General features: G+C 43.0%; 1 protein-coding gene across 2 annotated transcripts in view; it reads right to left on the bottom strand.

The window, feature by feature from the left end:
* Positions 1-27,775, bottom strand: part of TLN2 (talin 2) — a 572,423-nt gene that overhangs the window by 134,969 nt on the left and 409,679 nt on the right. For both annotated transcript variants that reach the window (XM_033920311.1, XM_033920312.1), the window contains 4 exons: positions 16,069-16,170; positions 14,305-14,475; positions 2,569-2,715; positions 314-415 (listed from right to left, as the gene is read on the bottom strand). In XM_033920311.1, the coding sequence (XP_033776202.1) occupies positions 314-415; positions 2,569-2,715; positions 14,305-14,475; positions 16,069-16,170 (522 nt within the window). The remainder of the gene's footprint in view (positions 1-313; positions 416-2,568; positions 2,716-14,304; positions 14,476-16,068; positions 16,171-27,775) is intronic.

Below are 27,775 nucleotides of genomic sequence, written 5' to 3'. Positions count from 1 at the left end.
GCTAAAGAGACATATGATCAAGAAACTGTTTTATTTTACTTTTGTGATTATGATAAACATACCGAGGGCCTCAAAATAGTACCTGGCAGGCCACATGTGGCCCCCTGGGCCGCGAGTTTGAGACCACTGCTTTAATCTGTCGTCTGATTGTATTGTTGAAGGCTCCTCGCCCTATGCTTGCTTCAGCCAACACAGTCTCTCAATGATTATCGTTTGTAACTTCTTCATTGGTGGTTTCTAAAATAATTTCATCATTTTATCAAGAGTGTTTTCTTCTGCCTAGCAGTTTCCAGTGCCTGATGTTTTTTCTTACCATTTCTTGGGCTGTCACTGCTATGGCTTTAGAATATTTAACCACTGTAGTTTGATAATCAACAAATGTTCCTCTCGGATCTGGAGGTGTACCTTCATCCAGCTACAGCAGAGAGAAAAACAAACATAAGCATTCCTCCACAGAACAAGATGAATAAATGTGTTAATATTTTAAACAAATCACAATCGATCAAAGACCACTGCTAACCAGTTGATCATGCATACTAAAATAGCTTAAATTTGCTCTAAAGGGATATTTTTGTACAATGTGCCACAAAAGGCAAGATTTTGCACTAAAATTATTCCATTCAACAGAATAGTAAGCCTATATCATAAAATATAATTTTAGCAAATGGGATGTTAAAGTGGTATAGCAAGGGTGAGAGGCGCCTGAGGCAGTGGCATCCCTCCCCTCCCCTTTCACGATCCCCCCTGCCGCAAGCGCACCCCTCCCTTCCCTGTACCTCTAGTTGTTCACCGCTGTAAGCAACAAGAACTTCAAAGTGGTCCTCGCGACCCCGTCGTCTTTCCCGCTGAAGCCACTTCCTATGCACAGTACTCAGAAGCGACATCAGCGGGTGAGATGACGCGGTGCGAGGACCACGTTAAAGTTGTTGCTCGCGGCGGTGAACTAACAACTAGATATACAGGGGGGGGGAGGGAGAGGGGGGCATGTGTGCGGTGATTGGAGGAGTGAGAAGAGGCAGGGGTGGATAGGATGAGGGGTGCTGGCGCCTCCACCAACATGGCACCCGGGGTGGACCCCCTCCCCCTTTACTATGCCACTGGGATATTATTCGTCCCACTGAACTCAAGTATAGTACAAGATGAATTGTAAAACAGAGGAACAAAAATAACTATTGATCTGAGTAGCAGTCAAACACAGTTACCTTCGACAATTTGATTAGATTTAATCTATTATTTATTTTGGAATGGAGGGAGATGGATTGGAAGTTTCCTCCTGCTCCTCTGAACCTGAAGCAGATATCTGCCATAAACCTTCATCTGAAACTACGTAGGTGGATTTTTCTCTTATTTTACATTTCTTGGCTGAGGAACATACACATGGCTTTCTGGATCCTCAACCAAACAATAGGTAACTCCCATTGTCAGAGAATCCCTTCGCCAAAGCCTGTGAATATTGCTGCTGCTGCAAAATCCCCGGCTGCTATTGTTGAATAGATCCAATTGTAATGCTAATTTTTAGTTTCAAAAGAAAATGCCCTATGAAATTGAGTGTTTATACTAAACATTAAAATGTGGCTGAAGTCCAAGAAAAATTAGGCTCCGTGATCTTTCTTCATAAAAAAAAATTCTGGAGCCATCTTTAGTGGATGTATTTTGTTGCAAAGTTCTCACAGAAAGGGATGGTCTAGGTAGCATTTTACTATAAAGACCACCACATAAGAAGAGTCCAGCTGTTGGCAGAAGCCTTCCAAATAAGACTTGGGTGCTAAAAGTCAACACAACAGTTTAACTTGACTTTTACAAAACAGAAGTGAAGAATATGTAGAAAAGTTTGCAAGACAAATCACAGATCATACCAGTGAGAATAGCAGGAGTGGGCTTCCAAACAGGCAGAGAACGCAATCGACAGCCACTCCAGGACAGTAGGATAATAACAATAACTTTATTTTTCTATACCGCCAACAACCAAAGAGTTTTAGGCGGTTCACAAAGTAAGAAGACTGAACAATTAATTCAGTGATGAAACAAAATACATAAGAAGCCACAGTACAATATACCATTTTATAAAACTATAGTAATAATACTATGATATAAGCATCGATCAGGTAACACATTTTTGAACAAATAAGTCTTAACTAATGCAATAAGATGCAGTTTGTCGAATCATATCTAATCAGACTTGAACTTTACCTGCTTGATTTTATAACGGCAATTTTTGGGATTAGGAAAAGTAAATAAACCGAATAGACTTAATCAGATTATACAATTCAAAATGAGAAAAAAGGTAAGATGGAGATAATCCAGATAGCAATTTATAACAAATACAAGCAAATTTGAAAAATATTCTAGCTTCTATTGGTAACCAGTGCAGTTGATGGTAGTGACATGTTCCTATTTTTTCAACCCAAAGATTAAACAGGAAGCTGCCTCTCCAATGGCTACACCTGCATGGCACTCCTCTCCCTTTTTGGCCACTACTTCAGGGGGGCAGCCAGGGGTATAGATCTACATGAAAGGAGCAGAATAATGACAATTAAGTAGATATAAAATGTTCTTTTATGCTTTTACCTTGCTCATTGCCTCTACTATGGAGTCTACCATTCCACCAACCATGCCTACTTCACTGGCAGCTTCATTCAAGGTCACCATGAGGTCATCTACTGCTTCTTTCATCAGCTGGGCAGCTTCTGTGATGGCATCATGCGTGTGTGATGCCTGAAGTAAAAGGGGGAAAATAAAGTGGAAGAATAACTATCCCTGCCAGTAGAATACAACAATCAGGATACCACCTTATTATTCCATCAAAGATCACTTCCTTTTATATCCTCTGGGATAAACTTTCAGCATCATATAAAGTCATCCCAAACTGGATTTGACCTGTTTCTACAGTGAAATACTGCTATCCTTGCATAGGAAACTGCCAGATGGTAAAAGAAAATGCTCAGGCAATGGGCCTTATGGGCCACCGCGGGAGCGGACCGCTGAGCAGGATGGACCAAGGGTCTGCCTCAGCGGAGGCAACTTCTTATGTTCTTATGTAAGAGAAGCTTATGGTTCATTACTCCAAAACCTAGAGGGCCTTTTCAATAAAATGCAGTTAAGGGAGAATAAGGGGACTGGTGGGGGTTGAGGGATAGTGAGGAAATAGGAGAACATGCATAGAAAAAGTGGATAAGGGATAATTAAAAGACTGAAGCAGTTACAGGGCAGTGAGTGGGAGTGGAATGCATGAAAGGGGAACATAAGAATTGCCACTGCTGGGTCAGACCAGTGGTCCATCGTGCCCAGCAGCCCGCTCACGCGGCGGCCCCCAGGTCACAGACCAATGCCCTAAATGAGTCCAGCCTCACCTGCCTACGTTCCAGTTTAGCAGGAACTTGTCCAGCTTAGTCTTGAATCCCTGGAGGGTGTTTTCCCCTACAACAGACTCCGGAAGAGTGTTCCAGCTCTCCACCACTCTCTGGGTGAAGAAGAACTTCCTTACGTTTGTACGGAATCTATCCCCTTTCAACTTTAGAGAGTGCCCTCTTGCTCTCCTTACCTTGGAGAGGGTGAACACTCTGTCTTTATCTACTAAGTCTATTCCATTCAGTATTTTGAATGTTTTGATCAAGTCCCCTCTCAGTCTCCTCTTTTCAAGGGGCAGTAAATGGGAAAGTGAACTACTGTTCTGTACTACTGAAAAAGGTGAGCTAAAACGCAATGTTTCTTTCTCTCTAAATGTAGGGAAAGTGAAAGATGGTGCATAAGAACGTAAGAGTTGCTCTACTGGGTCAAACCAAAGGTCCATTTACTCAGTATCCTGTGGTGAATTCAGATCACAATTTTGTGATAGAACAAATGTGCAGTCCCTCCTACACTGCGATTGATATTCTGTCTACTTTCAACAACCAAGGGCTCCTTTAAGCAGCGGCAATTATAATTCTACACACTTTTCCAGTTAGCAGTTTCTAGTGTCAGAAATACTGTGAAGAAATGGAAGTTACATGAAACCACTGAAGCCAAAACAAGAATGGGAAGACCAAGAATAATTTCAAATATTACTGGACAAAAACTGGTTACATCTAAAAACTGAATTTGCAGATCACTATAAGCAACTTGCTTAAAAGTTCAGTTGACCATGGAAGGGTGTATGGTACAGTATTGGTTACACAACAATGTACTGCACAGAAGAGAGTCATTAGAAAAACATTTTATATGACCTCATTCCAGAAGAAAACAAGCAGAGAATTGCAATTGCTATTCTAGACCATGTGGATATATAGCATTGTAGTGAGTCAAGTGAAAAGGAATCCTTGACAGGCTTTGGCTAAATGAAAAATCGAACTGTTCAGCTACAACTACTCTATGTAAATTTGAAGAAAAAAAGGTGAATCGTTTGAAAGAAAAAGCACCTTGCCAACCACTTAGCATGGGGAGAATCTCTCATGCTTTGACACTGTGTGGAGAAAGAAATATATTCAACTAAATATCAACATATCCTAAGGTCCTAGAGTCAGTGGAGAAATTGAAGCCTAACATAGGCTGGATATTTCAGAAAGACAGCAGTAAATCTCAAAATCAACCATGATGTACTTGTAGGAAAGAAAGATGTAGGTTTTGGAATGGCCTTCACAGAAAATATGTGGGGAGATATTAAGTATGCAACTCATGTGAAGATATCTAAGAATATTTCTGAGTTGGAAGAATCTAACAAAGAGGAGTGGGAAAAAAATTCCAAAAACATAATAATAAAAAAAATTACCACATGAGCACTTACCACCACCTATTTTGTAGGCCGTAAAGGCTTGCACGATGATCCTGTACTAACTGATTTCTAGACATACTCCATACATAATAAAAATACTTTTAGCTCACGGTTTGTGCATGCAGATTTGAAAATTACTGGAGGATGCCTCAGCGTGTCCCGCAGTACGCCATTTTTTTTTTTTGCTGTAGATTAGTGAAAGTCCCTCCTGGGACTGTGAGATACCTAGTATACCTAAATGTAACTCACCTTGAGCTACTACTGAAAACGATGTGAGCTAAATCCAAATAAATTAGTGCGACACCCTTGCTTTATTTTTCTTTGTTTATGTAAAATGACTTATACTGAAGCAAAAATAAAATGTAGTTGGAAATGCCAGGTCATTTGCATTCTTTATGAAGCAGCCTAGTCCAAAAGAAAGTTGATGACATATATCAAAAGGTGTACAATTCTTCTCTTTGCTTCTCATGGATTAATTGAACAGCCATTCAAAAATTTCTGCGACTAATAATGATACTTTACAAAAACTGGCAATGTTACAGCTCTCTTCAAAGAGTCTCAGGGCTCCAACAGCAAATGAGTATATCCAGTATGCGCATTATAAAAACACTAGTCTTTAAGCCCGTTACATTAACGGGTGCTAGAATATATGTCTGTCTGTCTTTCTTTCTTTCTGTCTCACTCCCTGCCCTTGTGTCTTTCTTCTTTTCTTTCTGTCTCCCTCCCTCCTATTATTTGTCTTTCTTTCTATTTGTCTCTCTTTCTGCCTCCTATGCAGCATTTATCTCCCCTTGTCCACTTTTCTGTACAGTAGCCATATCAGCATTCCCTCCTCCTCCATTTCCTTGTGCATCAGCATTTCCCCCCTCCCTACTTCCCTGTGCAGCATTTTCCTCCCTCGGGTGCTAGAATATATGTGTGTGTCTGTCTTTATTTCTTTCTCTCTCTGTCTCCTTAGCCACTTTTTCCTGTCCATTCTCCCTTCTTTTTACCTCCCCTGTGTCCACCACCACCCCTTCACTGCTCCCCTTATCCAGCAGCAGCCCTTCTCCCTTTGTTTTACCTCCCCCATCCATCATCACCTCTTCCTGCTCCCCCTGTCCAGCAGTAGGCCTCCCTTCATTTTTCCCCCTGTCCATCAGCATCTCTTCCTGCTCCCCCTGTCCAGCAGTAGGCCTCCCTTCATTTTTCCCCCCTGTAAATCAGCACCTCTTCCTGCTCCCCCTGTCCAGCATTAGGCCTCCCTTCATTTTTCCCCCTGTCCACCACCACCCATTCAAGCTCCCCTTATCCAGCAGCAGCCCTTCTCCCTTTGTTTTACCTCTCCCTTGTCCATCAGTACCTCTTCCTGCTCCCCCTGTCCAGCAGTAGGCCTCCCTTCATTTCCCCCCCCTGTCCATCAGCACCTCTTCCTGCTCCCCCTTTCCAGCAGTAGGCCTCCCTTCATTTCCCCCCCCTGTCCATCAGCACCTCTTCCTGCTCCCCCTGTCCAACAAAAGGCCTCCCTTCCTTTTTCCCCCCCTGTCCATCATCACCTCTTCCTGCTCCCCCTGTCCACGGGAGTTAGTACAGCATCTCTTCCTGCTCCCCCTGTCCAGCAGTAGGCCTCCCTTCATTTTTTCCCCCTGTAAATCAGCACCTCTTCCTGCTCCCCCTGTCCAGCATTAGGCCTCCCTTCATTTTTCCCCCTGTCCACCACCACCCATTCAAGCTCCCCTTATCCAGCAGCAGCCCTTCTCCCTTTGTTTTACCTCCCCCCTGTCCATCAGTACCTCTTCCTGCTCCCCCTGTCCAGCAGTAGGCCTCCCTTCATTTCCCCCCCTGTCCATCAGCACCTCTTCCTGCTCCCTCTGTCCAGCAGTAGGCCTCCCTTCATTTCCCCCCCTGTCCATCAGCACCTCTTCCTGCTCCCCCTTTCCAGCAGTAGGCCTCCCTTCATTTCCCCCCCCCTGTCCATCAGCACCTCTTCCTGCTCCCCCTGTCCAACAAAAGGCCTCCCTTCCTTTTTCCCCCCCTGTCCATCATCACCTCTTCCTGCTCCCCCTGTCCACGGGAGTTAGTACAGGGCCGGTCTGTGCCGTTCTCCCCAGAGTTTTTTATTTACTCGGATAGAGTCCTTGCCGCCCCCCTTCCCTTCCTGCGTACCCGATTACGAACTCGGCGATTCAAGCAGTCTGTGCAGCAGTCTTCACACGCTGCTTCGGGTTCTTCTACTGCCCTGATTTACTCTGGCACGTCCCTGATGACATCATCAGAGACGCGGCAGAGCAAATCAGGGCAGTAGAAGGGCCTGAAGCAGCGTGTGAAGACTGCTGCGGTACAGGCTGCTTGAATCGCCGGGTAGGTAGTCGGGTCAGCGGCAAGAGAAGGGGGGTGAGCGGCAAAGGACTCCTCTGGTCTGTTGCAGAGGGCGGCTCAGCTCCATTTCTTGATTCATTCTGGAGAGGGGGCGGGGGCAAATGCGCTGTGTTGGGGGGAAGGGTAGGCAAACGCGGGGACCGGGTTGCGCGTTTTCACGCTCAGTAGATTTCGCAGCTTCTGTGGTGACTGAGCTGCAGGAGAGTGAGCGGGTTGTGCGTGGCGGGGGAGGCCCCGACTGCCCCAGCTGCAGCTTCTTCATCGTTGAAAGTCGCCGCCGCAGCTCCTCTCTCAATCCTGGTGCAGTTCGAGAGAGCAGCCGGTACCACATGCACAGTGAGAGCCGGGGGTGAGGAAGGCCGGCGCAGCTGTGTAATTTTTTTTTAAATTTGAAAGCCGCCACTGCAGCCGGGGCCGCGCATGCGCAGTCGTATTTTCGCGACGGATCAGGGAACACGTTTTTTTAGTGCGCATGCGCGGCCTATCATTTTATTATATTAGATTCACGATACTTCTCAATTTCATGCAGCATCATTCTTGACACTACAGTTGGCAGTTCTGATCTATCATGTTCATGACATTAATTTATGACTCCTTTTGTTTCATTTTTGGACCCAGCAGTCTCTCTGGTTCCCTTGGGCTTCCAGATCAACTGAAATTTGACCTGAAACAGGTGGTGACACAAACTTTAATCTCTTGATACTGAGGGAGGAGCTGGGAGGTAACACAAGTATAGGAAGTAAATCAGGTAATGAGTATTAACTAACCTGGTCGTGCATGTGCAAGACCGGAGGGCTAGGACTTCGATAGGAAGGCAGGACTTAAATGGGAAACCAAGGTGGCAAGGGAGCCCCTTCTGATGATTCAGACAGGTCTTGACCTGTTTTGGGCCGCCGCGGGAGCGGACTGCTGGGCGGGATGGACCTGTGGTCTGACCCGGCGGAGGCACTGCTTATGTTCTTATGTTCTTATGTTCTTGCTATCCCGAGACTTGCCGCGTTTAATTCATCAGTTGAGAGAGGTATGCCCTGCAGCTCTTATGGATTTTTGAGTTGACTGGTAATTGCTCCTTGTGCGTGATGTTGCTTTGCTCTCCTTCCCAGGAAGAAATCCAAGTCCTGGTGGGAGTGAAAAGCAGGAGCCAGGTCGGAGAATCAAAAAGAGTTCTCCCACATGGCAGTGCAAAGCTTGCTTTGGAGTCACAATCTTTCCCTTTATCTTTTGAAGGGAAAAAGATCTTTGAAGGAGATACATCCAAAGAACATAAAAAGAAAACACATCCGAGTTCAGTGCTTTTAAGATATTAATAATAGCTCACCCTTTAAAACACTGTCTTCATAGCACTGCTGAAGCTTTGCATTACTAATACATTACCGTATTTTCACTCATATACCGCACACCTGTGTAAAACGCGCACACGGGTATAGCGCGCGGGAAACTGTAATTTATGTAAAGAAATTTTTATATACCGTGCACACCCGTATACCGCGCATGCCTCCCCGACTCTCCCGTCGCCGCCCGACTCGACTCTTCTCTGGCCACCCCGACTCTCCTTTCGCCCCCCCCCCCCCCGACTCTCCTCTGGCCACCCCGACTCTCCTTTCGCCTGCCCCGACTCTCCTCTGGCCCGCCCCGACTCGACTCTCCTCTCCCCCTTGAAGTCCTGTCCCCACCCTGAAAGCCTGATGCCCCCCCGACGTCCGATTCACCCTGCAGGACCGATCGCACCCCCCCCTACATCCGATTCACCCCGCAGGACCGCTCGCACCATCCCCCCGACGTCCGATTCACCCCCCCCCCCACAGGACTGCTCGCACCTCCACAGCCTCCCCGCCCCCCCCGTCAGAGAAAGGGCGGGACTGCCGGAAGAGGAAGCAGCGCAGACGCAGGGCTCACAGAAGGCCCGGGACCGCCGGCAGAGGAAGCAGCAGGAGAACGGTAGGAGCTTCTCCATGATGGGGGGGGGAGGCTGTGGGGGTGCGAGCGGTTCTGCGGGGGGGGGGGTGAATCGGACGTCGGGGGGGGGGTGCGAGTGGTCCTGTGGGGTGAATCGGACGTGGGGGGGGGGAACTATGTAAAAAAAACATTGTAAAACGCGCTCACGCGTATAACGCGCAAGGTTATGCACGGTTTGTAAAAATCGTGTATAATGCACACGTTATATGCGTGAAAAAATGGTATTATGAAGTTAATTTTATATGCTTGTTTTGCATGTAAAATAGTGTTTCATGTACAGAAGTAAACACTTATAAAAATTACCCAGGGATAATTCTCAATGTGGCAGATAACACAGACCAGTTAATGCCACTTCAAGAGGGCATGGCAAACTGCATCATATTATCTGCGATTTACTTAAAGAGTAAAGACATTTTTCTGTGTTAACTGAACTTAAATATGCTGGAAACACAACAGTTAACGCAGAGGTTTTACAGTTACTATACATTACATTTGGCTGGTAATCCAATGAGTCTGCAGAGTTCTACCATGCTGAGTGAACAGGACTACTCAAGCGTTTTACAGGGCACATTAAATAAGCATGTTTCCTGTAAGAGGCTGACTAGCTGAACCTTCTTTCACCACCACAGGCCATAATCATAGATTTTTACTTGATAATTTCCTGTAATATATTCCCAGTAAATGCATAATTGCTTCAATTAAACAGCAACAGAAAAAGACTTTTCTTTTTAAAGTGCACTTCCTTTCTTGGTTTAACTTTCAGATCTGTGTAATTTCCATGCCAATGATAAAAGTTAGTTTAAAAAAAAAAATCCTCTTAAGTAATACACCTGCGTCTGAAATTCTAGGCTGATTTACTGAAGTGCAGGAAAACTGAGTAGTAATCATGCTTTAAATGCCAAAATTAATGTATAGCAACCGCAAAACCTCTATTTTAACTCTTAGGGACGTACTCCACCATTTCTCCAGCCAGTTAATGCAGAGAAAATGTTGTTACTGAGCATTAATTACCTTGAAGGTAAGTACCATCCCTTTTCAACATATTCAACATATTCATAGGGGACTTGACCCGGGGGCTTCAAGGTAAAGTAACACTGTTCGCTGACGACGCCAAACTGTGTAATATAGTAAGTGAAAGCAATCTCGTGGATAGTATGACGCAAGATCTGATCACGTTAGAAAACTGGTCCTCGACATGGCAGCTGGGCTTCAACGCTAAGAAGTGTAAGGTCATGCATCTTGGCAGTAGAAATCCATGCAGAACATACACCTTGAATGGAGAAGCACTAGCTAGGACTTCAGAAGAACGGGACTTGGGAGTTATCATCAGTGCAGACATGAAGGCTGCCAAACAAGTAGAGAAAGCCTCATCCAAGGCAAGGCAAATGATGGGATGTATCAAGAGAAGCTTCGTCAGCCGCAAACCTGAAGTCATCATGCCACTTTACAGATCATTAGTGAGACCTCATCTGGAATACTGTGTGCAATTCTGGAGGCCGCATTACCGTAAAGATGTGCTTCGAGCCGAGTCGGTCCAGCGTATGGCCACTAGAATGGTCTCCGGACTCAAGGGTCTCTCATACGAAGAAAGACTGGGCAAATTGCAGCTCTATACTCTAGAGGAGCGCAGGGAAAGAGGTGACATGATTGAGACATTTAAATACGTCACAGGTCGTGTCGAGATGGAAAATGACATATTCTTTCCCATGGGACCCTCGGTCACAAGGGGGCACCCGCTTAAACTCAGAGGAGGGAAATTTAGTGGTGACGCCAGGAAGTACTTCTTCACGGAAAGGGTGGTGGATCATTGGAACAAACTTCCGATGCAGGTGGTCAAGGCCGCCAACGTGCTCGACTTTAAAAATAGATGGGATATCCACGTGGGATCCCTACGAGGGTCGAGCTAAGGAACTAAGTCATCAGCACTCAGACTTAATGGGGTGGGTCAGTAGAGTGGGCAGACTTGATGGGCTGTGGCCCTTTTCTGCCGTCACCTTTCTATGTTTCTATGTTTCTACATCTATTGAGGTGGCATTAGCAGTGAATGCATGGTAACTAACTGCCACATTAACCATGAGGTACAATCCCTGCCTATACTCTGCACCAGTTATTAGCATAAAAATGGCAGCGTGTTAGTTAATTTCCTGTTACTGCAATGCTTGTGCTGTTTGCATATGTCTACTGCTACATCCACAGCTAAACAGCAGTTTAGTAAATTGGGCCTTAACTGCCAATAGTGCTGAAATTCTGCATTGAAGGAGTTTCCGGGTCAGAACCATCATCCAATGTATGTCGAACGTCATCTCAGAACCACAGCTTTTACACAATCTGTCATTACAGGTAAGTGGCTCAGCTACCAACCTATGTAACCCCTCAAAACCCCAAATGTCTCACTTTTTTCCTGGTATAAACCCTCAGGAAACCAGTCTTTTCTGATCATGCAATATGGATTACTATTTATTTTTCTTGTGAGATATTTAAGAAACAATATTCCCCCGGTATTTGCGGGGGTTCCATTCCAGGATTGTGAGCAGCCCTGCCTCGGTCCAGTTAAATTAGCTAGCAATAACAAAGCCAGACGCCGCGTGGGCCTTCCCTCTTGCCAAATTGCTAAATGCTCTGCTGGTCTCGATCCCATCCCCCTCTGAAGTTACTTCCTGATTTTGAGGGGTGGGATTGAGACTGACAGAGCCTATAGCAATTTAGCAAGAGGGAAGACCCACCAGCGTCTGGCTTCATTATTGCCAGTCGGTTTAGGCGAACCAGGACAACACCAAAAGCAGGACTGCTCACAGTCCAGATGCACTGCTGACTCCTCAACTCCTCCCGGCGGCCGGCAAACAGCATGGAGTACTGGTGCAGTTGGGAGGAATCAGTTGCTTGCCTCACATTTTGGGCCTTTCCCTGACCCACGACTGTTGGAAGAAGCAAAGGGTAAAAGGTGAAGGGAAGAGATCTTGGAAGTAGGTGGAGGGAGAGAGAGAGAGAGAGAGATGAGGTGTTGGAAGAAAGAGGGGAGAGGATATGTTGGATGGAGGGGGCAAGACAGTAGATACTGGTTAGAAGAGTGAAAATAAAGGGTGAAAGAGAGAGAAAGAGAACATACTGGGAGGGAGGGGGGAGAGAGGGAAGAGTTAGCAAAAAAGCTGGAGAAACTGAAGCAGTCAGAGATGCAGAAAAATAAATGGAGGAAAACTGAAAGGAAAAGGTCAAAGTCAGAGATGGATGTAGGAAAGGAAGTGAAGACAGGAATGAGAGAAGAGGCAGATAGACTGCAGACCCTGGAAAGAAAATGAAGAAAAGACAGAAGAAAGAAGAAACTGGGACAAACATGAATATAATGGCCAGACAACAAAGGTAGAAAAAATAATTTTATTTTTAATTTCAAGAAAAGAAACTGCTTTCTTTTTATATTCCAAAGTGCTGTTTCTCTTTCTCTGGTGTTGAATTGCATATAGCTTCTTGAGGTTTAAGTTTGATTTTTGTCTACATTTATGGTTTGTAGTTGCATTTTTCTACATAGGAGCCTTCTTGTGAATGTTAGTTTTGGGATATAAGTATAACAGATGTTTGTATTATGTTTAATGACTTACGAGATAACTAATGGGGAGGGAGGGTGAGCAGTCTTTATAGATTGGCTCACCATGATAACCCAAATTTCTAACCTCTGTTTATATTCAAGTCAACCTTTTTTCTGTCTTTTTGAAGGGAGAAAAGGATACTCGGTTTATATTCAGATTGGCTTATATTCGAGTATATATGGTATATCTAAATTCAAGAAAGCGTGGGACAAGCAGAGGAAATCTAAGGGAGCGGAAAGGATTTTAGAATTTAGTAGTTGGTATGGATGGAAAGACTGAATGGTCTTTAACTGCCATATTATCTCCATTTCTATTTATGTGGCTTTCTGTGGCATCTGTAGTTAACCAGAAAATATTTGTTCATGGAAGTGATGGCAGATACCTGGAATAGCATTCTAATTAGGGTAGTGGAGATATAAGCAGTAACAGAATTAAAGTATGGGATAAAAAGTGGGCATGTATCAGAATACTATATCAAGCTTTATTGGCTTAAGATTAATTTTAGAATTACTGTAGGTATAAATTATTGTTGCTCACTTATTTGAGCTTACATGGGTTGGCTCCCAAATATTTGGGTCGAGAGCATTTCATGTTATGCTTCACTTCCAAAGTTACACTCTGCTGGGCACGGTGATCTTTCACTACCAACAAGAAAAGACCATCAAAGCAGGTGTTTTTTTCCTGTGTGGGTCCAGCAGAATCGAACAGTCTTCTGCATATATAAAGCAGCGAGGGAATTTGACCATGTTTAAGTGATTGTTAAAATGCCATTTATTTTGTCAAATGAAATATGGGGGTTGAGTTGTGCTTTGAAGAATAATGTATAACAGGGTCTAGCACATAGTATTTATTGAACTGGTTTTAAAGTCTAAAGGCTCCTTTTACTAAGCTGCGAAAGCGTTTTTAGCACACGCAGAATTTTAGCATGTGCTAAACCCACGCTCAAAGCTGGCATTAGCGTCTAGCATGCGGGGCAATTTAGCGCACGCTAAGCGTGCGCTAAAACCACTAGCACAGCTTTGTAAAAGGAACCCTAAGTGTATTGATTTGGTTTTAGTATTATGAATTCTTTGGTATGTGTTTGTATTTTTGTGTTTTATTGTAATCCACTTTGTATAAGAACATAAGAATTGCCGCAGCTGGGTCAGACCAGTGGTCCATCCTGCCCAGCAGTCCGATCATGCGGCGGCCCTCTGATCAAAGACCAGCGCCCTAACTGAGACTAGCCCTATCAGCGTACGTCCTTGTTCTACATGAACTTGTCTAACTTTGTCTTGAATCCCTGTAGGGTGTTTTCCCCTATAACAGACTCCGGAAGAGCGTTCCAGTTTTCTACCCAGTTTTCTACCCAGTTTTCTCTGGGTGAAGAAGAACTTCCTTACGTTTGTACAGAATGTATCCACTTTCAACTTTAGAGAGTGGACTATAAACAAAAAAATATAAACTATAAGTACATAGACTTTAGTTGTGTAGAAATAAGGAAAAACTATAGCTTATCTGGAGTTTACAGCACTCGGACAACCTCAATGTAACATAACATAAAATTGGATTTCAATATCGCATAACCTTAAAAGTTTGATGTCTCTATTGCTGTCATATTCTATATTTTACTGAGTGTCTCTGTGCTTATTCTTCATGGAGAATAAGAGGAAGGCAACATACCTTAGGATTGCCCCCTCCTTCTTTGGCTGCATAAAGCATCTGCAAGGCAGATTCAGCCAATGTCTTGGTCTGATCCAACACAGTCATCTGCTGTTGGTGATCCAGGTTTTTGGAAACCACACCCACGGCAGCCAAAACCAAGGGTTCAAAGTACTTTGCCAACTGAGTAACCTAAGGGAAAAAAATAATAAAGTCCTTAACTTATAGCATATGAGAGAGATGGAGTAAAAGAAAAATTCTCTAACTCTTACGATCATCTTTATTAGAAGAAATTTTCTACAGTGATGATTACTGCATCACTTTTCCATGTTGTGTGAGTGATCATCATACGACAATAATTACCCCGTGATTTTCTACACCACACTGTATCTTTGCACATGAAACATCATGAAGATGCTGCATGATGACATCTCCAGCACTCAGGTGTCATCACTGAAGGAAATCACTGTAAACATGAAATGTTTGGGATTTAAGGACAAACTGGTGAAAAGATTATTTCCTTGCAATCAAAATGCCTAAAAAAAAAAATCCAGAAGACGTATCTGCAAATAAATGTTCCTCATTTGGGGGATGTACAGGAGCAGGTAGCAGCATCTCCAAAATGATTACATTAAGGATCTAAAATAGCACAGATGGATCTGGAGCAAGTATGCATATTTTAGACCACATTCATTTCATATGAGTGCAGGCCTTGTATATCTCAGTAGGGAAAAAGAAGACATCTTAAATTGGAACTTAGCGAGTAAAATGTAATACTACTGGATTGTTGGTCCAACATTGCCTTGATAATGAATGAGACTGTTGGGTGGACTGAATGGACCTGGCTTCCCAACCGGGTGGACATTTGCCAGCATATTATATTGTATGACCCGTGATGCAGGAGGTTCACACTGAAACATGGCCCCTGCCAGGTCCAACAATAAAGTTCTGCTTGATTGTCCCATGTTTGGATGGCCTGTTGTGCTTTTTGCTTTATGGTCATTTAACATACAATGACCTTCTTTTGGACATGCAGATCTTTATCTGCCATCATTTACTATGGGCTCCTTTTACAAAGGTGTGCTAGCATTTTTAGCGCACGCGCCGGATTAGCGTGCATGTTATACAACAGGGCATAGGGTAGGTCGGAGCGCAACGCCTAGTTACTGCCAATTAAGTGCTTGTTAACTTGCTAACTACAATAATCGATGGTTTTAATGCTCATTTGGCTAATTAGTTTACACCAGTGGCATAGCGAGGGAGGGTGGCGCCTGGCATCGCTGCGCCATGCGCCTCACCCTATCTTTGAAATGTTCACCGGTGTGAGTGGCATCTTCCGCCTGCTGCTCGCGCCGGCCTCAGCTCCCTTCCGACATTACATCCTGGTCCCGTGACAAGGAAATGCCATCAGAAGGGAGCGGGCGCGAGCAGCAAGTGGAAGGCGCTGCTTGCACTGGCAAACATTTCAAGAGGTACGCAGAGAAGGAGGAGAGGCACCGGCACCACGTCCCCCTGCGAAGACGGCGTCTGGAGCGGTCCACCCCGCCTCCCCCTTACTACACCACTGGTTTAAACACAGATCTGGGATCATTATTCAAATTTGGGCAACAAATGGAATCCAGGAGTAACAGCTAACAACGGACGCAGCTTAGTAAATACAACCCTCTGCGTTTCCTGATCACATAATTCCACGTCCTCCTTGCTGTACAAGCAACAGACTGTATAGGAAGTAAGGCAAGCATTCTTTATAGCACAATCAAGTGAATAATTGAACAGTGGTGGTACCTTGTGTCCCAGCTGAGCTGCCTCTCCTCGAGCTGCTATAGTTATGGGATCGATAAGGTGTCCAATTTCCTGGACCACTGATGTCAGCTGCTCCTGCAAAGCCTGATAAGGAAAGAAAAATGACAGTCCTTCCCATAACACCTCATCCATTGTGCTGGGCCGTGTCACAAGATAGATTCAACCATCAATGGCAAACTGAGGTGCAGTATGCTACTGCTTATGCTAATTTAGAAAAGACATTATTGAGAATAATCTCCTGACCACAAGAGGTACTTTATGAATAAAGATTGTGGGGCTTTACTTCTTCTTTCTTCGACATGACAGCCTTCCACTGCTTACGAATGTTCTAGATAAAAACCATATACAGACAGTGTGTCCTAACTTCTATTAAATGACCTCCAGAGTATTCCTCTTTTTCTTTTAATTAAACCACTGCTCAAACATTTCTGAAAATTAAAATTCTAACAATCGTGCCCTGCAAACTTATCATGCAGAATATATATGAAATATGTTTGTGAAGCTTTTGAAAATCTGAAATCCCATGGTGCAATGTATGAATGAAGGTAATTCAAGTCCGAAAAAAAAAAGACTCCCCAAAGCATTTATTTATCAACGATTTTGCCATGAAACTGGGTTCCACATAGATCACTCACTAATGGTGACTGTAAAGATTTTAAAAAACGCACTCTCTCACCAAAAACATCATCGGCACAAAAATGCTAGAAACGGCTCTAAAATTGGCGATGACGTTTTCGGCAAGAAAGCATGTTTTATTAAGACTTTGCAGTCACCGTTAGTGAGTGATCTCTGTGGGACCCAGTTTCATGTCAAAATCTTTTTTTTTTTTAAACAGTTTTCATGTGCTTCAAATTGGGAGCTGGTTTTAATTTCACTTTTTCTTACAATGTTTTATCTGCAAAATATTTTTAAAGGTGGATTTTTGGTTGTTTGAGGTGTTTTTTGTACTTTACGTTTTCCACTGTTTATATCACAGGTGTCAAACTCAAGGCCCGTGGGCTGAATCCGGCCCGCTTGGCCGTTTTATGCGGTCCAATGCCCCTGGTGTTATCTTGTGGCCAGCTCCTTCCTCCTCACAGTTGCAGTGTGCACGAAGTTCCTCGTGCGTCCTGCGCCTCATCCAGAAGCATTCCCTCTGACGTTGCGACGTCAGAGAGAAGGTTTCCAGTTCAGGCGCAGGATGCGCGAGAAGCCACTGCACGCAGCTTCTGGTTCATGTGCAGGATGCGTGAGGAACCGCAGGACGCGGCTTCGTGCACAATGCGGCTGTGAGGAGGAGGGTGCTGGCCACAAGCTAACACCGGGGGCATCGGACTGCGGGCCGCATAAAACGGCCAGGTGGGAGCCAGCCAGAATGTAAGACACCCGAATGATTTTATTTTCAATTTAATGTTTGAATTGTATCGATTTTGAGAATTCTAACCTGCTGTCTATATTTTGCACTGCTCAGGAAGAAATGCGTTTGTTTCTTTTTCTTTGGAGGTTGAACTGCACGCAGAGTCTTGAATCTTAAGGTTTCTTTCGTATATATTAGTACTTTCAGTTTTTGGTCCCGTATTTGCATAGGGGTTATCTGTGTTCTGGTAGGAATGAATGTTAAGAAGCATACAGTGTGCTTTGTGTAGTTTAATTTTGTGGTTAACCATTATGTGTTAATAACATTATATTGTGTGTGTATAAAAATTAATGTGTGTGAAAAATTAATTGAAAAAATTGTGTTATAATTAGTATTATTATGGGGGTGGGGTCTGGGGCGGAGATTGGGTGGGGTCTGGCCCACGACTTAGCCTGTGTTTTGTATTTCGACCCCTTAATGTAATTGAGTTTGACACCCCTGGTTTATACTGTGCAGCTTTTGCTTGGCTAAACTTTTGGATTTTCGCCTTGTTAAGCTGATTTATGCTTCACTCTTTTTTTTTTTTTTCCTTCTTTTTTTAGTGCTTGCAGAGGCTTTTTGCTATTAAAAGAAGTGGAGCTGTTTGAGAGGTAATTTTGCTAACTTTTTTTTTCCATTCTTAGACTTCTGCCTTCTGCTTTGACTATTTTTAACTCTGGGGTCTCTAATGGAGTGGTGCATTCTGAAAAGTAATTTTGCCCAACAGTTTTCTTTTTAGTTCTTTTAAATCTTGCTGCTTGTTTTAATTATTTCTCAACTGGTTGTTATTACATTTTGAATTTTATTTTTGGAAATGTTTGTTAAATTGTTTTTATTTAATTTTTAAATTGGTTTTAATTTAGTCATATTTTAATTATGTTTGTCGTTCTTCTAGGTGGATGGATATATGTTTATCATATATACATGTATGTCAGACTAGGGTTACCAGACATTCAGTTTTACACAGTCATGCCCTCTTTTTAGAGGACTGTCCGAGCGTCCTGTCAGCTTTTCCAAACCCGGCACTTTGTCCGGGTTTTGAAAAGCTGTTGAGATCAGGGCCGAGTCTGGTGCGCATCTGCGCATGTGACACAGTGACATCACACACGCAAGTGACATCATCACGTTACATCTGCACATGATCAAATGCATTCCAGACTCAGTCCGAAGAGACGAGGTTCGCATGGGGCTGGGGGACAGAACAGGGCGAGGCCAGGGGTGGAATCAGGCGGGGCCACGCATCCTTTTTCCAGATGCAAAATCTGGTAACCCTATGTCAGATTCAAGTATAGCTGGTGGCTGATGCTCCTGACGCAGGCACCAAGATGATGAAACATGTTGGACACTTTTTAAAAGCAAACAACAAGAAGAAAAAAAATCCAACACAGTCTGCAGTGAATGGAACACAAACCAAAACAAAGGAAACTGCAGACAGATGTACAAAGATGCAGGCTAAATTTGCATGAATGCGGTTAGTATTACCACGTTGAACCAAACCAAAGGACCCGACACAGTCTGTGTTTCGGTGAACACTCCTTCATCAGGGGTCCCAGTTGGATAAGGTATCAATTCAAACCGCAAACAAAATCTTAGTCTTTTTTGAAAGTGCGAGCAACAGTAAAACAACCACTTTGAAAAACTCCGCCGTGATTGTTTTACTGTTGCTCACGCTTTCAAAAAAGGCTAAGTTTTTGTTTGCGGTTTGAATTGATACCCTATCCAACTGGGACCCCTGATGAAGGAGTGTTCACTGAAACACGGACCGTGTCGGGTCCTTTGGTTTGGTTCAAGGTGGTAATACTAACTGCATTCATGCTTTTGGTTCAATAAATTTAGCCTGCATCTTTGTACATCTGTCTGCAGTTTTCTTTGTTTTGGACACTTTTTAAAATCCAGTGTGAAGTCTGAAGTATATCTACCTGGGATCACTTTGCTTCTGTTAAATAATTTTGGTTTTCAGATTGGCATCTACCATTTTGCCCAGTTCCTCAGAGACTTTTTGAAAATTGTTGTTCCACTGGCATCTCTCCAATCTTGTTGATTGATGCTTGTATGCGGGGCTTGTATGTGGGCCTGTGTGTGGCGGTTGTGTGGCGCGGTAGTTAGAGCTACAGCCTCAGCACCCTGAGGTTGTGGGTTCAAACTCCACGCTGCTCTCTGGGACCCTAGGCAAGTCACTTGATCCTCCACTGCCCCAGGTACATTAGATAGATTGTGAGCCCACCAGAACAGATAGGGAAAATCTTGATGTGTATGTAAATTGCTTTGAGTGTGGTTGTACAACTACAAAAAAGTGGTATAGAAGTCCCAATCCCTTGTGGGAAAGGCATGTGGGATCTCTTAGAGAGCGGAAGAGATAATGGTTACTGCGGATGGGCACATCGGATGGGTCATTTGATCTTATCTACCATCATGTTTCTATGTAACCCAGGCAGCAAAGTAAGAAGTAAATCAAATCATGATTACAATGTAGTGAGTGCAACCCAGCTAGTTAGGACACTGTCACTCAAGAAACCATGCAAGTAGTTTGCAGCTCCAAATCAAGAACCCTGCTGTATGTTCCATCTGAAACTATATAAATGTGTTACAGCTGTTTGATGATCTATTCAACTGAATCCTCTCACCCTACATGCATTCGTTTTTCTCTATTTTGCCTTTGTAAACTAGTCTACAAACAAAATATTTCTGCTTCTATTTAAAAGAAAAGAACAGGAGACCACGACCCATGCTCTGTATTTTAATCACCCTAGTACAGTTTCACGTTTGAGTTAGGTGAAAGATGCAAGGGGGTCATCCAGCCTTGTGATTTGCTATCAGCTCTTTCTAGAGAGAATTCAGGGACCGATGGTGTCTCCCCTCCCACCTCGACTCCTGTAAACTTATACCAGATAATAGTGTTAGCCAAGCTGCTCATTTGAAGCAGTGCGTGTATGCACTGAAAGTAATCCAATTCCTGACTGACGTAGTCTGTAACCTTTTGAAGAATGACTTCTCTTATTTTCCATGAGTTTGGAACAAACATTAAAGCATTCATGTGAAGGGGGATTTCAGAAAGAAGGTACAAATCAGAACTGAAGATGTCCAGGTTGGACATATTTATTTTGGCTACTATTTTAGAGATGGACCTGCTGACGTAAAGCTTTTCTTAAATTACCTGCAGGAAAGGTTGGGGGTAGGGTTGTCCAAAAAAACTAAAGTTGGAGAAACTTTGCTAATTGAAAATTTTCCCATGAATTTGTATGTGTTTGATCACAAAATATTTCTTGTATAGTTTTTTTAGACCCATCCTGGGGGTGCCTAAAGCCAATGAATATAAGCACTACCAAACAGTTTTTTCCCTAGAAATTGGCTGACAATTTTGCACTAAACAGGTGATAATATTATCATTAGGCTATGGATGTAGATTAAACGTGTAAATATAAGTAAATCTGACATTAGACATATGTGAAAGAATTTCTATGTTACAATGTCATATTGAAATCATAGAAACATAGAATATGACGGCCACAGCCCAACAAGTCTGCCCACTCTAATGACCCACCCCCCTAAGTTCTTCTTTGAAGTGATCCCACATGCTTATCCCATTTTTTCTTAAAATCTAGCACGCTGCTGGCCTCAATTACCTGCAGTGGAAGATCATTCCAATGATCAACTACCCTTTCGGTGAAGAAATACTTCCTGGTGTCGCTATGAAATCTCCCACCCCTGATTTTCAATGGCTGCCCTCAACTAAATGTTTGACCGTCACATGGCTGATTGGGCTCATCTGGGAATGCTTGCGAGTACCCTCACTTGTACTCAAGCATCAGTTAGTTCTAGTTTTAGACGGGCAAGAATTACTTGCTGCATCTAATGCCAGCACCTATATAAACCCAATATTGGATAAGTGTAAGTTTACTTTTATTCAAAGCAGAGTTTGAGTTTTGCTGTGGTATATGTTAAATTCCTAAATACAGTAGCATGTTTCATAAGCATTCGTAAGTGGGCATGTCAACTAGAAATGGAAAAACCTACGAAGCTAAAGAAGATGCTCCTGGTTTACTAAGTTCATCACCTGAGAAATCCTCAAGGCCAGTTACCAGAGCAGTGAGTGAATTTTGGCTCATCAGACACTCATCATCTTCGATTACAGGGTCTAAGGCCTAGATTCACTAAAGTCCACAAATCTATCCGATTCTATCTATCCTATCCGTTTCCAAGTCATTCTGGCTGATCGATTCAGTAAAGCTTGTCCATGCTAATGATCAAATCGTAAACATGCCCCCATTCATGCACACGTCTCACTGCAACATCGATTGACGCGTGGGCGCACTGTATCCTTGTTGGTTTTGAAGCATATAACGCATGCGCTAGCTCTTTAGGCCTTCACTGCGTAGAAATGGGGCGGGCTCCGAATGCGCCTACCACAAAGCATTGTCGCAAAAAATGCAATATAAGAACTGCAGCTTTTACCAACCTCTCTTTTTTTCTTAAGTGCTGTTGCAAGCTGTGTAAGCTTTTTGAAAAATTTGTTGGAGAGGTTTAAGGAGAAATAGCATCGGAGGTTTGTGAGTGAGCTGTGGAATTCTTCGAGTTTGTCCTATTTTTATAGATCGATCTCAAAGTTTATTGCGCGCTTCCATACAGCTTAACAACTCAGGAAAAGAACTGTTAAGTTGCTAGAAGGCACAACAGTTAACAGCAGTTGACTGCGCTGGGATCACGCGCTGTTATATACAGCCTACAAATCCCAGGAGGCTGTGTGGCTCTTTCTGCCATGAAGCACGAAGCAACCAAAGGTGACCCCGTGATGTCAGATGCACGCAACAATCTAGCTGTAAGGAAGGGGGGTGGGGGTGGGATAGCTGGCCCTTAAAAGTTATTTTTGATTTTTTTTTAAATTTGGCATTGATATATGAAATGTACAATGTGCAAGGAGAGCACAGGGTTAACTGCGATTTTCTCGCCATGCGCATTACAAATCTGAGATTCACTCCAGTGCTCGCTATGCGCATTCTAAAAAAATCAAAAAAAGATTTCCAACGCTTATGTACATGAAAGTTTACCTTTACTATAAATGACCAATGATCTTCTTTTGTAACCCAACTCTATAACTCTTTTGTAATCTGCCTTGAACCGCAAGGATTTTTTGCGGGGTAAATATATATTTTTAATGGGGTTCTTAACATGCAGGCGGCAGTTGCTAGGCAGGAATAGTCAGCAAGGATGTAAAGCGACTGGCCCTCAGCAGTTGAAACTTTTTGGATCGGTTTAAACGAAATGGTTTCATGAATCGATGCCTTAAGAAATCTACATGCCTTTTTACTCATTTGCAAGCGCAGATCGGATCGGGTGCGGATGGGGTCTGGAGGAAGGTTAGTGAATCGAGCCGTAGTCGGAAAGTGAGCACAAACCGATTGGTACGCGATCGGTTTGCTTAGTGAATCTAGCCCTAAGTTGCCTACCTGCAGACATGGAAGTATTTTTGGCATCTCTGCCACAATCAGGAAATGATCAAAAAGAGCATTTCAAATGAAGAAATTGCCTACATTGCTGCTGACACTGTCACTGTATGTTGGCAAATGGCCCATATCAAGACAAAGACCAGGCAGAACTGTATGCTGGATGTTATGGCTCTCTGGCATGAATGGAGTAATCTTTAAAAAAAAAGGACATGAAAGTGATCCAGGAAGAAAAAGAGGAAACTTTATTATGAAGCTGGACATACTTTTTTATATTGGTGCCCCAGATGCCATTGAAACTATAATGAGTTCTCGACTGCTGTCAAGTAAAAACAACAAAGCTGACATGGCCATCTACCTTGATGTAAAGATGTAAAAGACAGGCAACCGTGTCTGAACATAACAAGATATCTGCAACAAAAGCAGTGATGCAAACTTTTAGGCAGGAAAATGAAGAGAGAAAGGCTTAATGTTAAAGTATGTGACAGTGGTGAAATGTGTATTGAAGCATACAGTACTGTAAGAAGTGACATGGAGGTTGATGACTTCACACCTAGTTAAAAGACCAAGGCAGTCGACTTCATAACACTTCAGCTTCCACAGAAAATAATGCAGTGCAATGAAATAACTGCTGCAGTTGACAAACTATCAAACAATCAGACCACTCGTCATCTCAGCGGTCATTAAGCCTAGTAAAAAATGCACACTGGCTTCCAGTTATTCATAGAATTACGTATAAACTTACGTATAAACTTTGTATAATGACCTTCAAAACCCTTTATAATAAGACTTCTGCTTTCTTATTCAAATTATTAATTCCATATTCTGCAAATAGAGTTTTGAGAACTAATGAACAAAACCTATTGACTATTCCTTCGTTGAAAATTATTAATACAAGACTGCAATTTATTTTTTCGGTTACTGCACCACAGACTTGGAATGCCCTTCCAATATTTTTAAGGGAAGAACAGGAATTCGGAAAATTTAAAAGTAATTTAAAAACATTCCTTTTCAAGGAGGCTTTTGAAAACTAATTTTAATATCCAATAACCTATTAAATTTTATCTTATTATATTTTGTTAACCTTCTGTATTTTTCCCTTAATGTTTTCTTTTTACTTTAAAGATTTGTATTTCATTCCTCCTTACCTAATGTTATGAGTATGTTAAAATTGATTGTAATTCTGTATTGTTTTTTTGTGTTTTTTTTTTTCTTTTAAGTATTTTTATTTATTGTATTGTCATCCAACAAATGTAATTTTAAACTGTACATCGCTTAGAAGTATGATTAAGCGATTAATCAAAAAAATTATTAAACTTGAAACGTAAAACTAATGGTGACCTCAGTGACTTTGACATCTTATAATAAACTATGTGCTGTAGCAGAATGACTAACAGACAAAAAAAATAGCTGAAGGTGTTATTGCCACTGTACAAGACAATCCTCCATGCTACGCTGCTCTTCACTGGGATGGTAAAGTGATTAAAGATCATCTTGGAGACTTGCTGTGCTTGTATCTGCTGCTCCAGGATACACAGAAGATAAACTCCTGGATGTGCCAAATCTGTCTGATGCTACAGGCATGTCACAAGCAGATGCAGCTGGTTGACAATATCGTGGCAATGCTCTTCAATGCTAGCAACAGTGGCATTAATAAAGGTGCTGAAAAACTATTGGAAGCAAAAGTGGTAAGAAACTCTTCTTTTTGGCCTGCAGGCATCTTATCTTTGAAGTAGTTATTAGAGACAGGATGGAAGGGGTCTGTGGTAAAGATACAGGGCCAGAAAATAAGCTGTTTTCAAATTTCAAGAAACTGGGGGTTAGGCTAGACGAGCAGGATGTGAAACTTCTGACAAAGAAAGTTGACAAACCTTGCTTAGTGGACACTAGAATCAAGTTTGTCGAGGAACTGACTGAAGTCCTAATAAACAGTAACTCAATACTTCTACGATGCGATGACTATCGTGAGTGCATCAAAAACACACTTATGATTCTTGGAGCTGCACCTCCTCAAGGTGTACATTTCATGAAGCTAGGAGCAAGCATGCTGGATAGCCTGCAACATATACATAACTAAAGTGTTCATGTTTTCCAGTCAACTGCTGTACGACAAGGAGATGATTGTGAACCTGGAGCAATTCAACCATTTTCTGGTGCTCTTGTGGATAAGAGTATGCAGAGCACAAGACGCACCCATTATTGAGCTGCAATTTTTCTGTGACATGCATGACTACAAATCAGTTGATCGTGAAGTTGCCGACATCATGTTGAAGAAGTTATCTAACCATCGATGGTACCTGACAGAAGAAGTTGTACCATTTGCACTTTTTAGCAAATATGTTTTAATCATTAATAGAGGCAAACTGAACATTGCTTCAAAGATGTTGCACACACCAGTCAGTGCCCAGACAGTTTTGTTGGGGCAAGCTGGTTTTCAAGCAGATAAACTGAATCACTTCACTGGGAAACTTGGTTGGACCTGAATCACATTTCCTTTTTCACGATCTTGGTATTACCCATGAATGGTTGGCAAAGACAGTGAAGCTGTGGTCTGAAGATCCACATTTCTATACTGCTGAACAGCTGAGCAAACTGATAACTGACTTTGCCACTGGCATCACCACAGACCCAGGGCCGCCATCAGAAATTTCTGGGCCCCTTACTGAGCAATCCTATTGGGCCCCCCACGCACCCCTTCTTCCATGGGCCGAATACACACATACTTTTCTCTGTCGCCGCACTCTTTGACCAAAAGATTTGTAAGCCTGCAACCACGTCAAGGTAGACTCTTTCAGCAGGGACCCAACCTAATCTAAACTAATCTATACCTATCTATTCTAAACTAACATATGTCTAATACTGAACTAATAACAAACTAACAAACATCTGCATAATAAATAACTAATAAATAATAGTGCTAGTAGCTATAATTCACTTTTGAATGTAAAATCTCAGTTAAGGATTTCTTTTGACCTTTGTAGGCCAGAAGTAGATCACAATTGCACAATATTTTTTGTAACAAGTATTAAATGTGTTTTTATAAATACTGTAAGCTTAATAAATATACCAGAAAAAACTACACATCTGAGCGCATATCTGAACATACACATCTGTATGATCCCATCCTCCTCTGCTTGCCTATAGCTGCATCATGCATGTTAAAAATGTACGATATGTTGATATGTGCACTTTCCTTCCTTCCCATCCATCCTCCTCAGCCTGTCCTTACACATCCACAGCTGCGTATTAGTGATGATGTATATGTTATGATGATAAATAAGTGCATATGAGCACATCATTAACATGCAGCTATGGATGAATATAAAAAAGAAACAATATTCTGTACAATTGTCAATTTATAAATCAGCGTCTTCTCCCCATTCTCTCTTCCCCATTTCCCTTCAGCGTCCTCAGCCCACTCTCTCTCCACTTTCCTTCAGCACACACACATAAAAACAAGCAAGTAATTTATATCATTTTCATTCTATTCATTCATAGAAATTAAAGTCTAAATAATGCCAGTCACATAACAAAACATGATTTTACAAAAATAATTCCCTGCACAGTCAAGCCTTCAAGGATTACTAGATGTCTTTCAGCAGTTCCCCTCCCTCCCTCCCCCTTACCTTTGTGGTCAAGTCAAAATGATCTACCAACAATAAAATTTCACAAAGCACGCTGTACGCAGAGAAAATGTTAATTATCATTTATATTCCGCGGGTTTTCAAAGAGGTCAAGGCAGATGACTTTATGCAATGTCACCTCAGTAACAACTATACAAAAATAGACAAATATTCCCCCTCCCTTTTTACTAAAACACGATAGCGGTTTTTAGCGCAGGGAGCTGTGCTGAATGCCCCACCCTGCTCTCAACGCTCATAGGCTCCCTGCGCTAAAAAATGCTATTGCGGTTTAGTAAAAGGGGGCCATAGTGCAAAATATAGACAGCATATATAAATTCTCAAAGCAGACACATTTTGATCACTAAATTGAAAATAAAACCATTTTTCCTACCTTTGGTAATTTCATCAGTCTCTGATTGTACTTTATTCTTCTGACTGTGCATCCAATATTTCTTATATTTCTTCCCTTCTTTCAGCCTCCTGTATGCTTCCTCTCCTCCAGACCTCATTCCCTCCCCAAACTTTTTCTTTGTTTCACCCTGCCCCTTCTTTCTTTTTCTCTCTCTCCATACCCCCTTTCTTTCTGTATGTCTGTTTTTCTCTCTCTCACCCTGCCCCCTTCTTTCTCTCTCCACACCCTCTTTCGTTCTGTATGTCTGTCTTTCTCTCTCTCTCTTTCCGTGCCCCATTTTTCTTTGTTTCACCCTGCCCCCTTTCTTTCTTTCTGGCTTCCTGTCCCCCCTTTCTTTCTTTCTCCCTGCCCTCCCCTATGCCACTACCATTGGAAAAATGCTGCCACCGCCACTGGGGAATAGGCTGCCACTGCCGCCATCGGGAACAGGCCGGCACCGAGTTTGCCCTACTTCTCTTCCCCGTGGGGCCGACCAACTCTCGCCACCCGTTGTCAATTCTAACGTCAGAGAGGACGTTCTAGGCCAGCCAGGCAGCGATTGGCTGGCCCAGAACGTCCTCTCCGACGTCAGAATTGACGCGAGTGGCGAGAGTTGGCCAGCCCCTCAGGGAAAAGCAGGGAGAACTTGGCGCTGGCCTGTTCCCGATGGTGGCGGTGGCACTCAAGTGGCTAAAGAGCCGCAGTTTGCCGGCCTAGGGAGAACACTGGAGGGTGGCCAGCTGTGCACCCCCTTGGGACGTAAACCCGGGGTGGGGCAGACCGCCCCCCCCTGGTATGCCACTATCTTTACCTCACTCCCTCCCTATGACCAAAAATTCTCCTTTTTTCTATTCCCCGT

This window comes from Geotrypetes seraphini, chromosome 14 (genome assembly GCF_902459505.1).
Source record: "Geotrypetes seraphini chromosome 14, aGeoSer1.1, whole genome shotgun sequence".
NCBI classification, from domain to species: Eukaryota; Metazoa; Chordata; class Amphibia; order Gymnophiona; family Dermophiidae; genus Geotrypetes; species Geotrypetes seraphini.
Note: the sequence above shows the minus strand (reverse complement) of the source record. Positions and strands in the feature narration are given on the sequence as shown.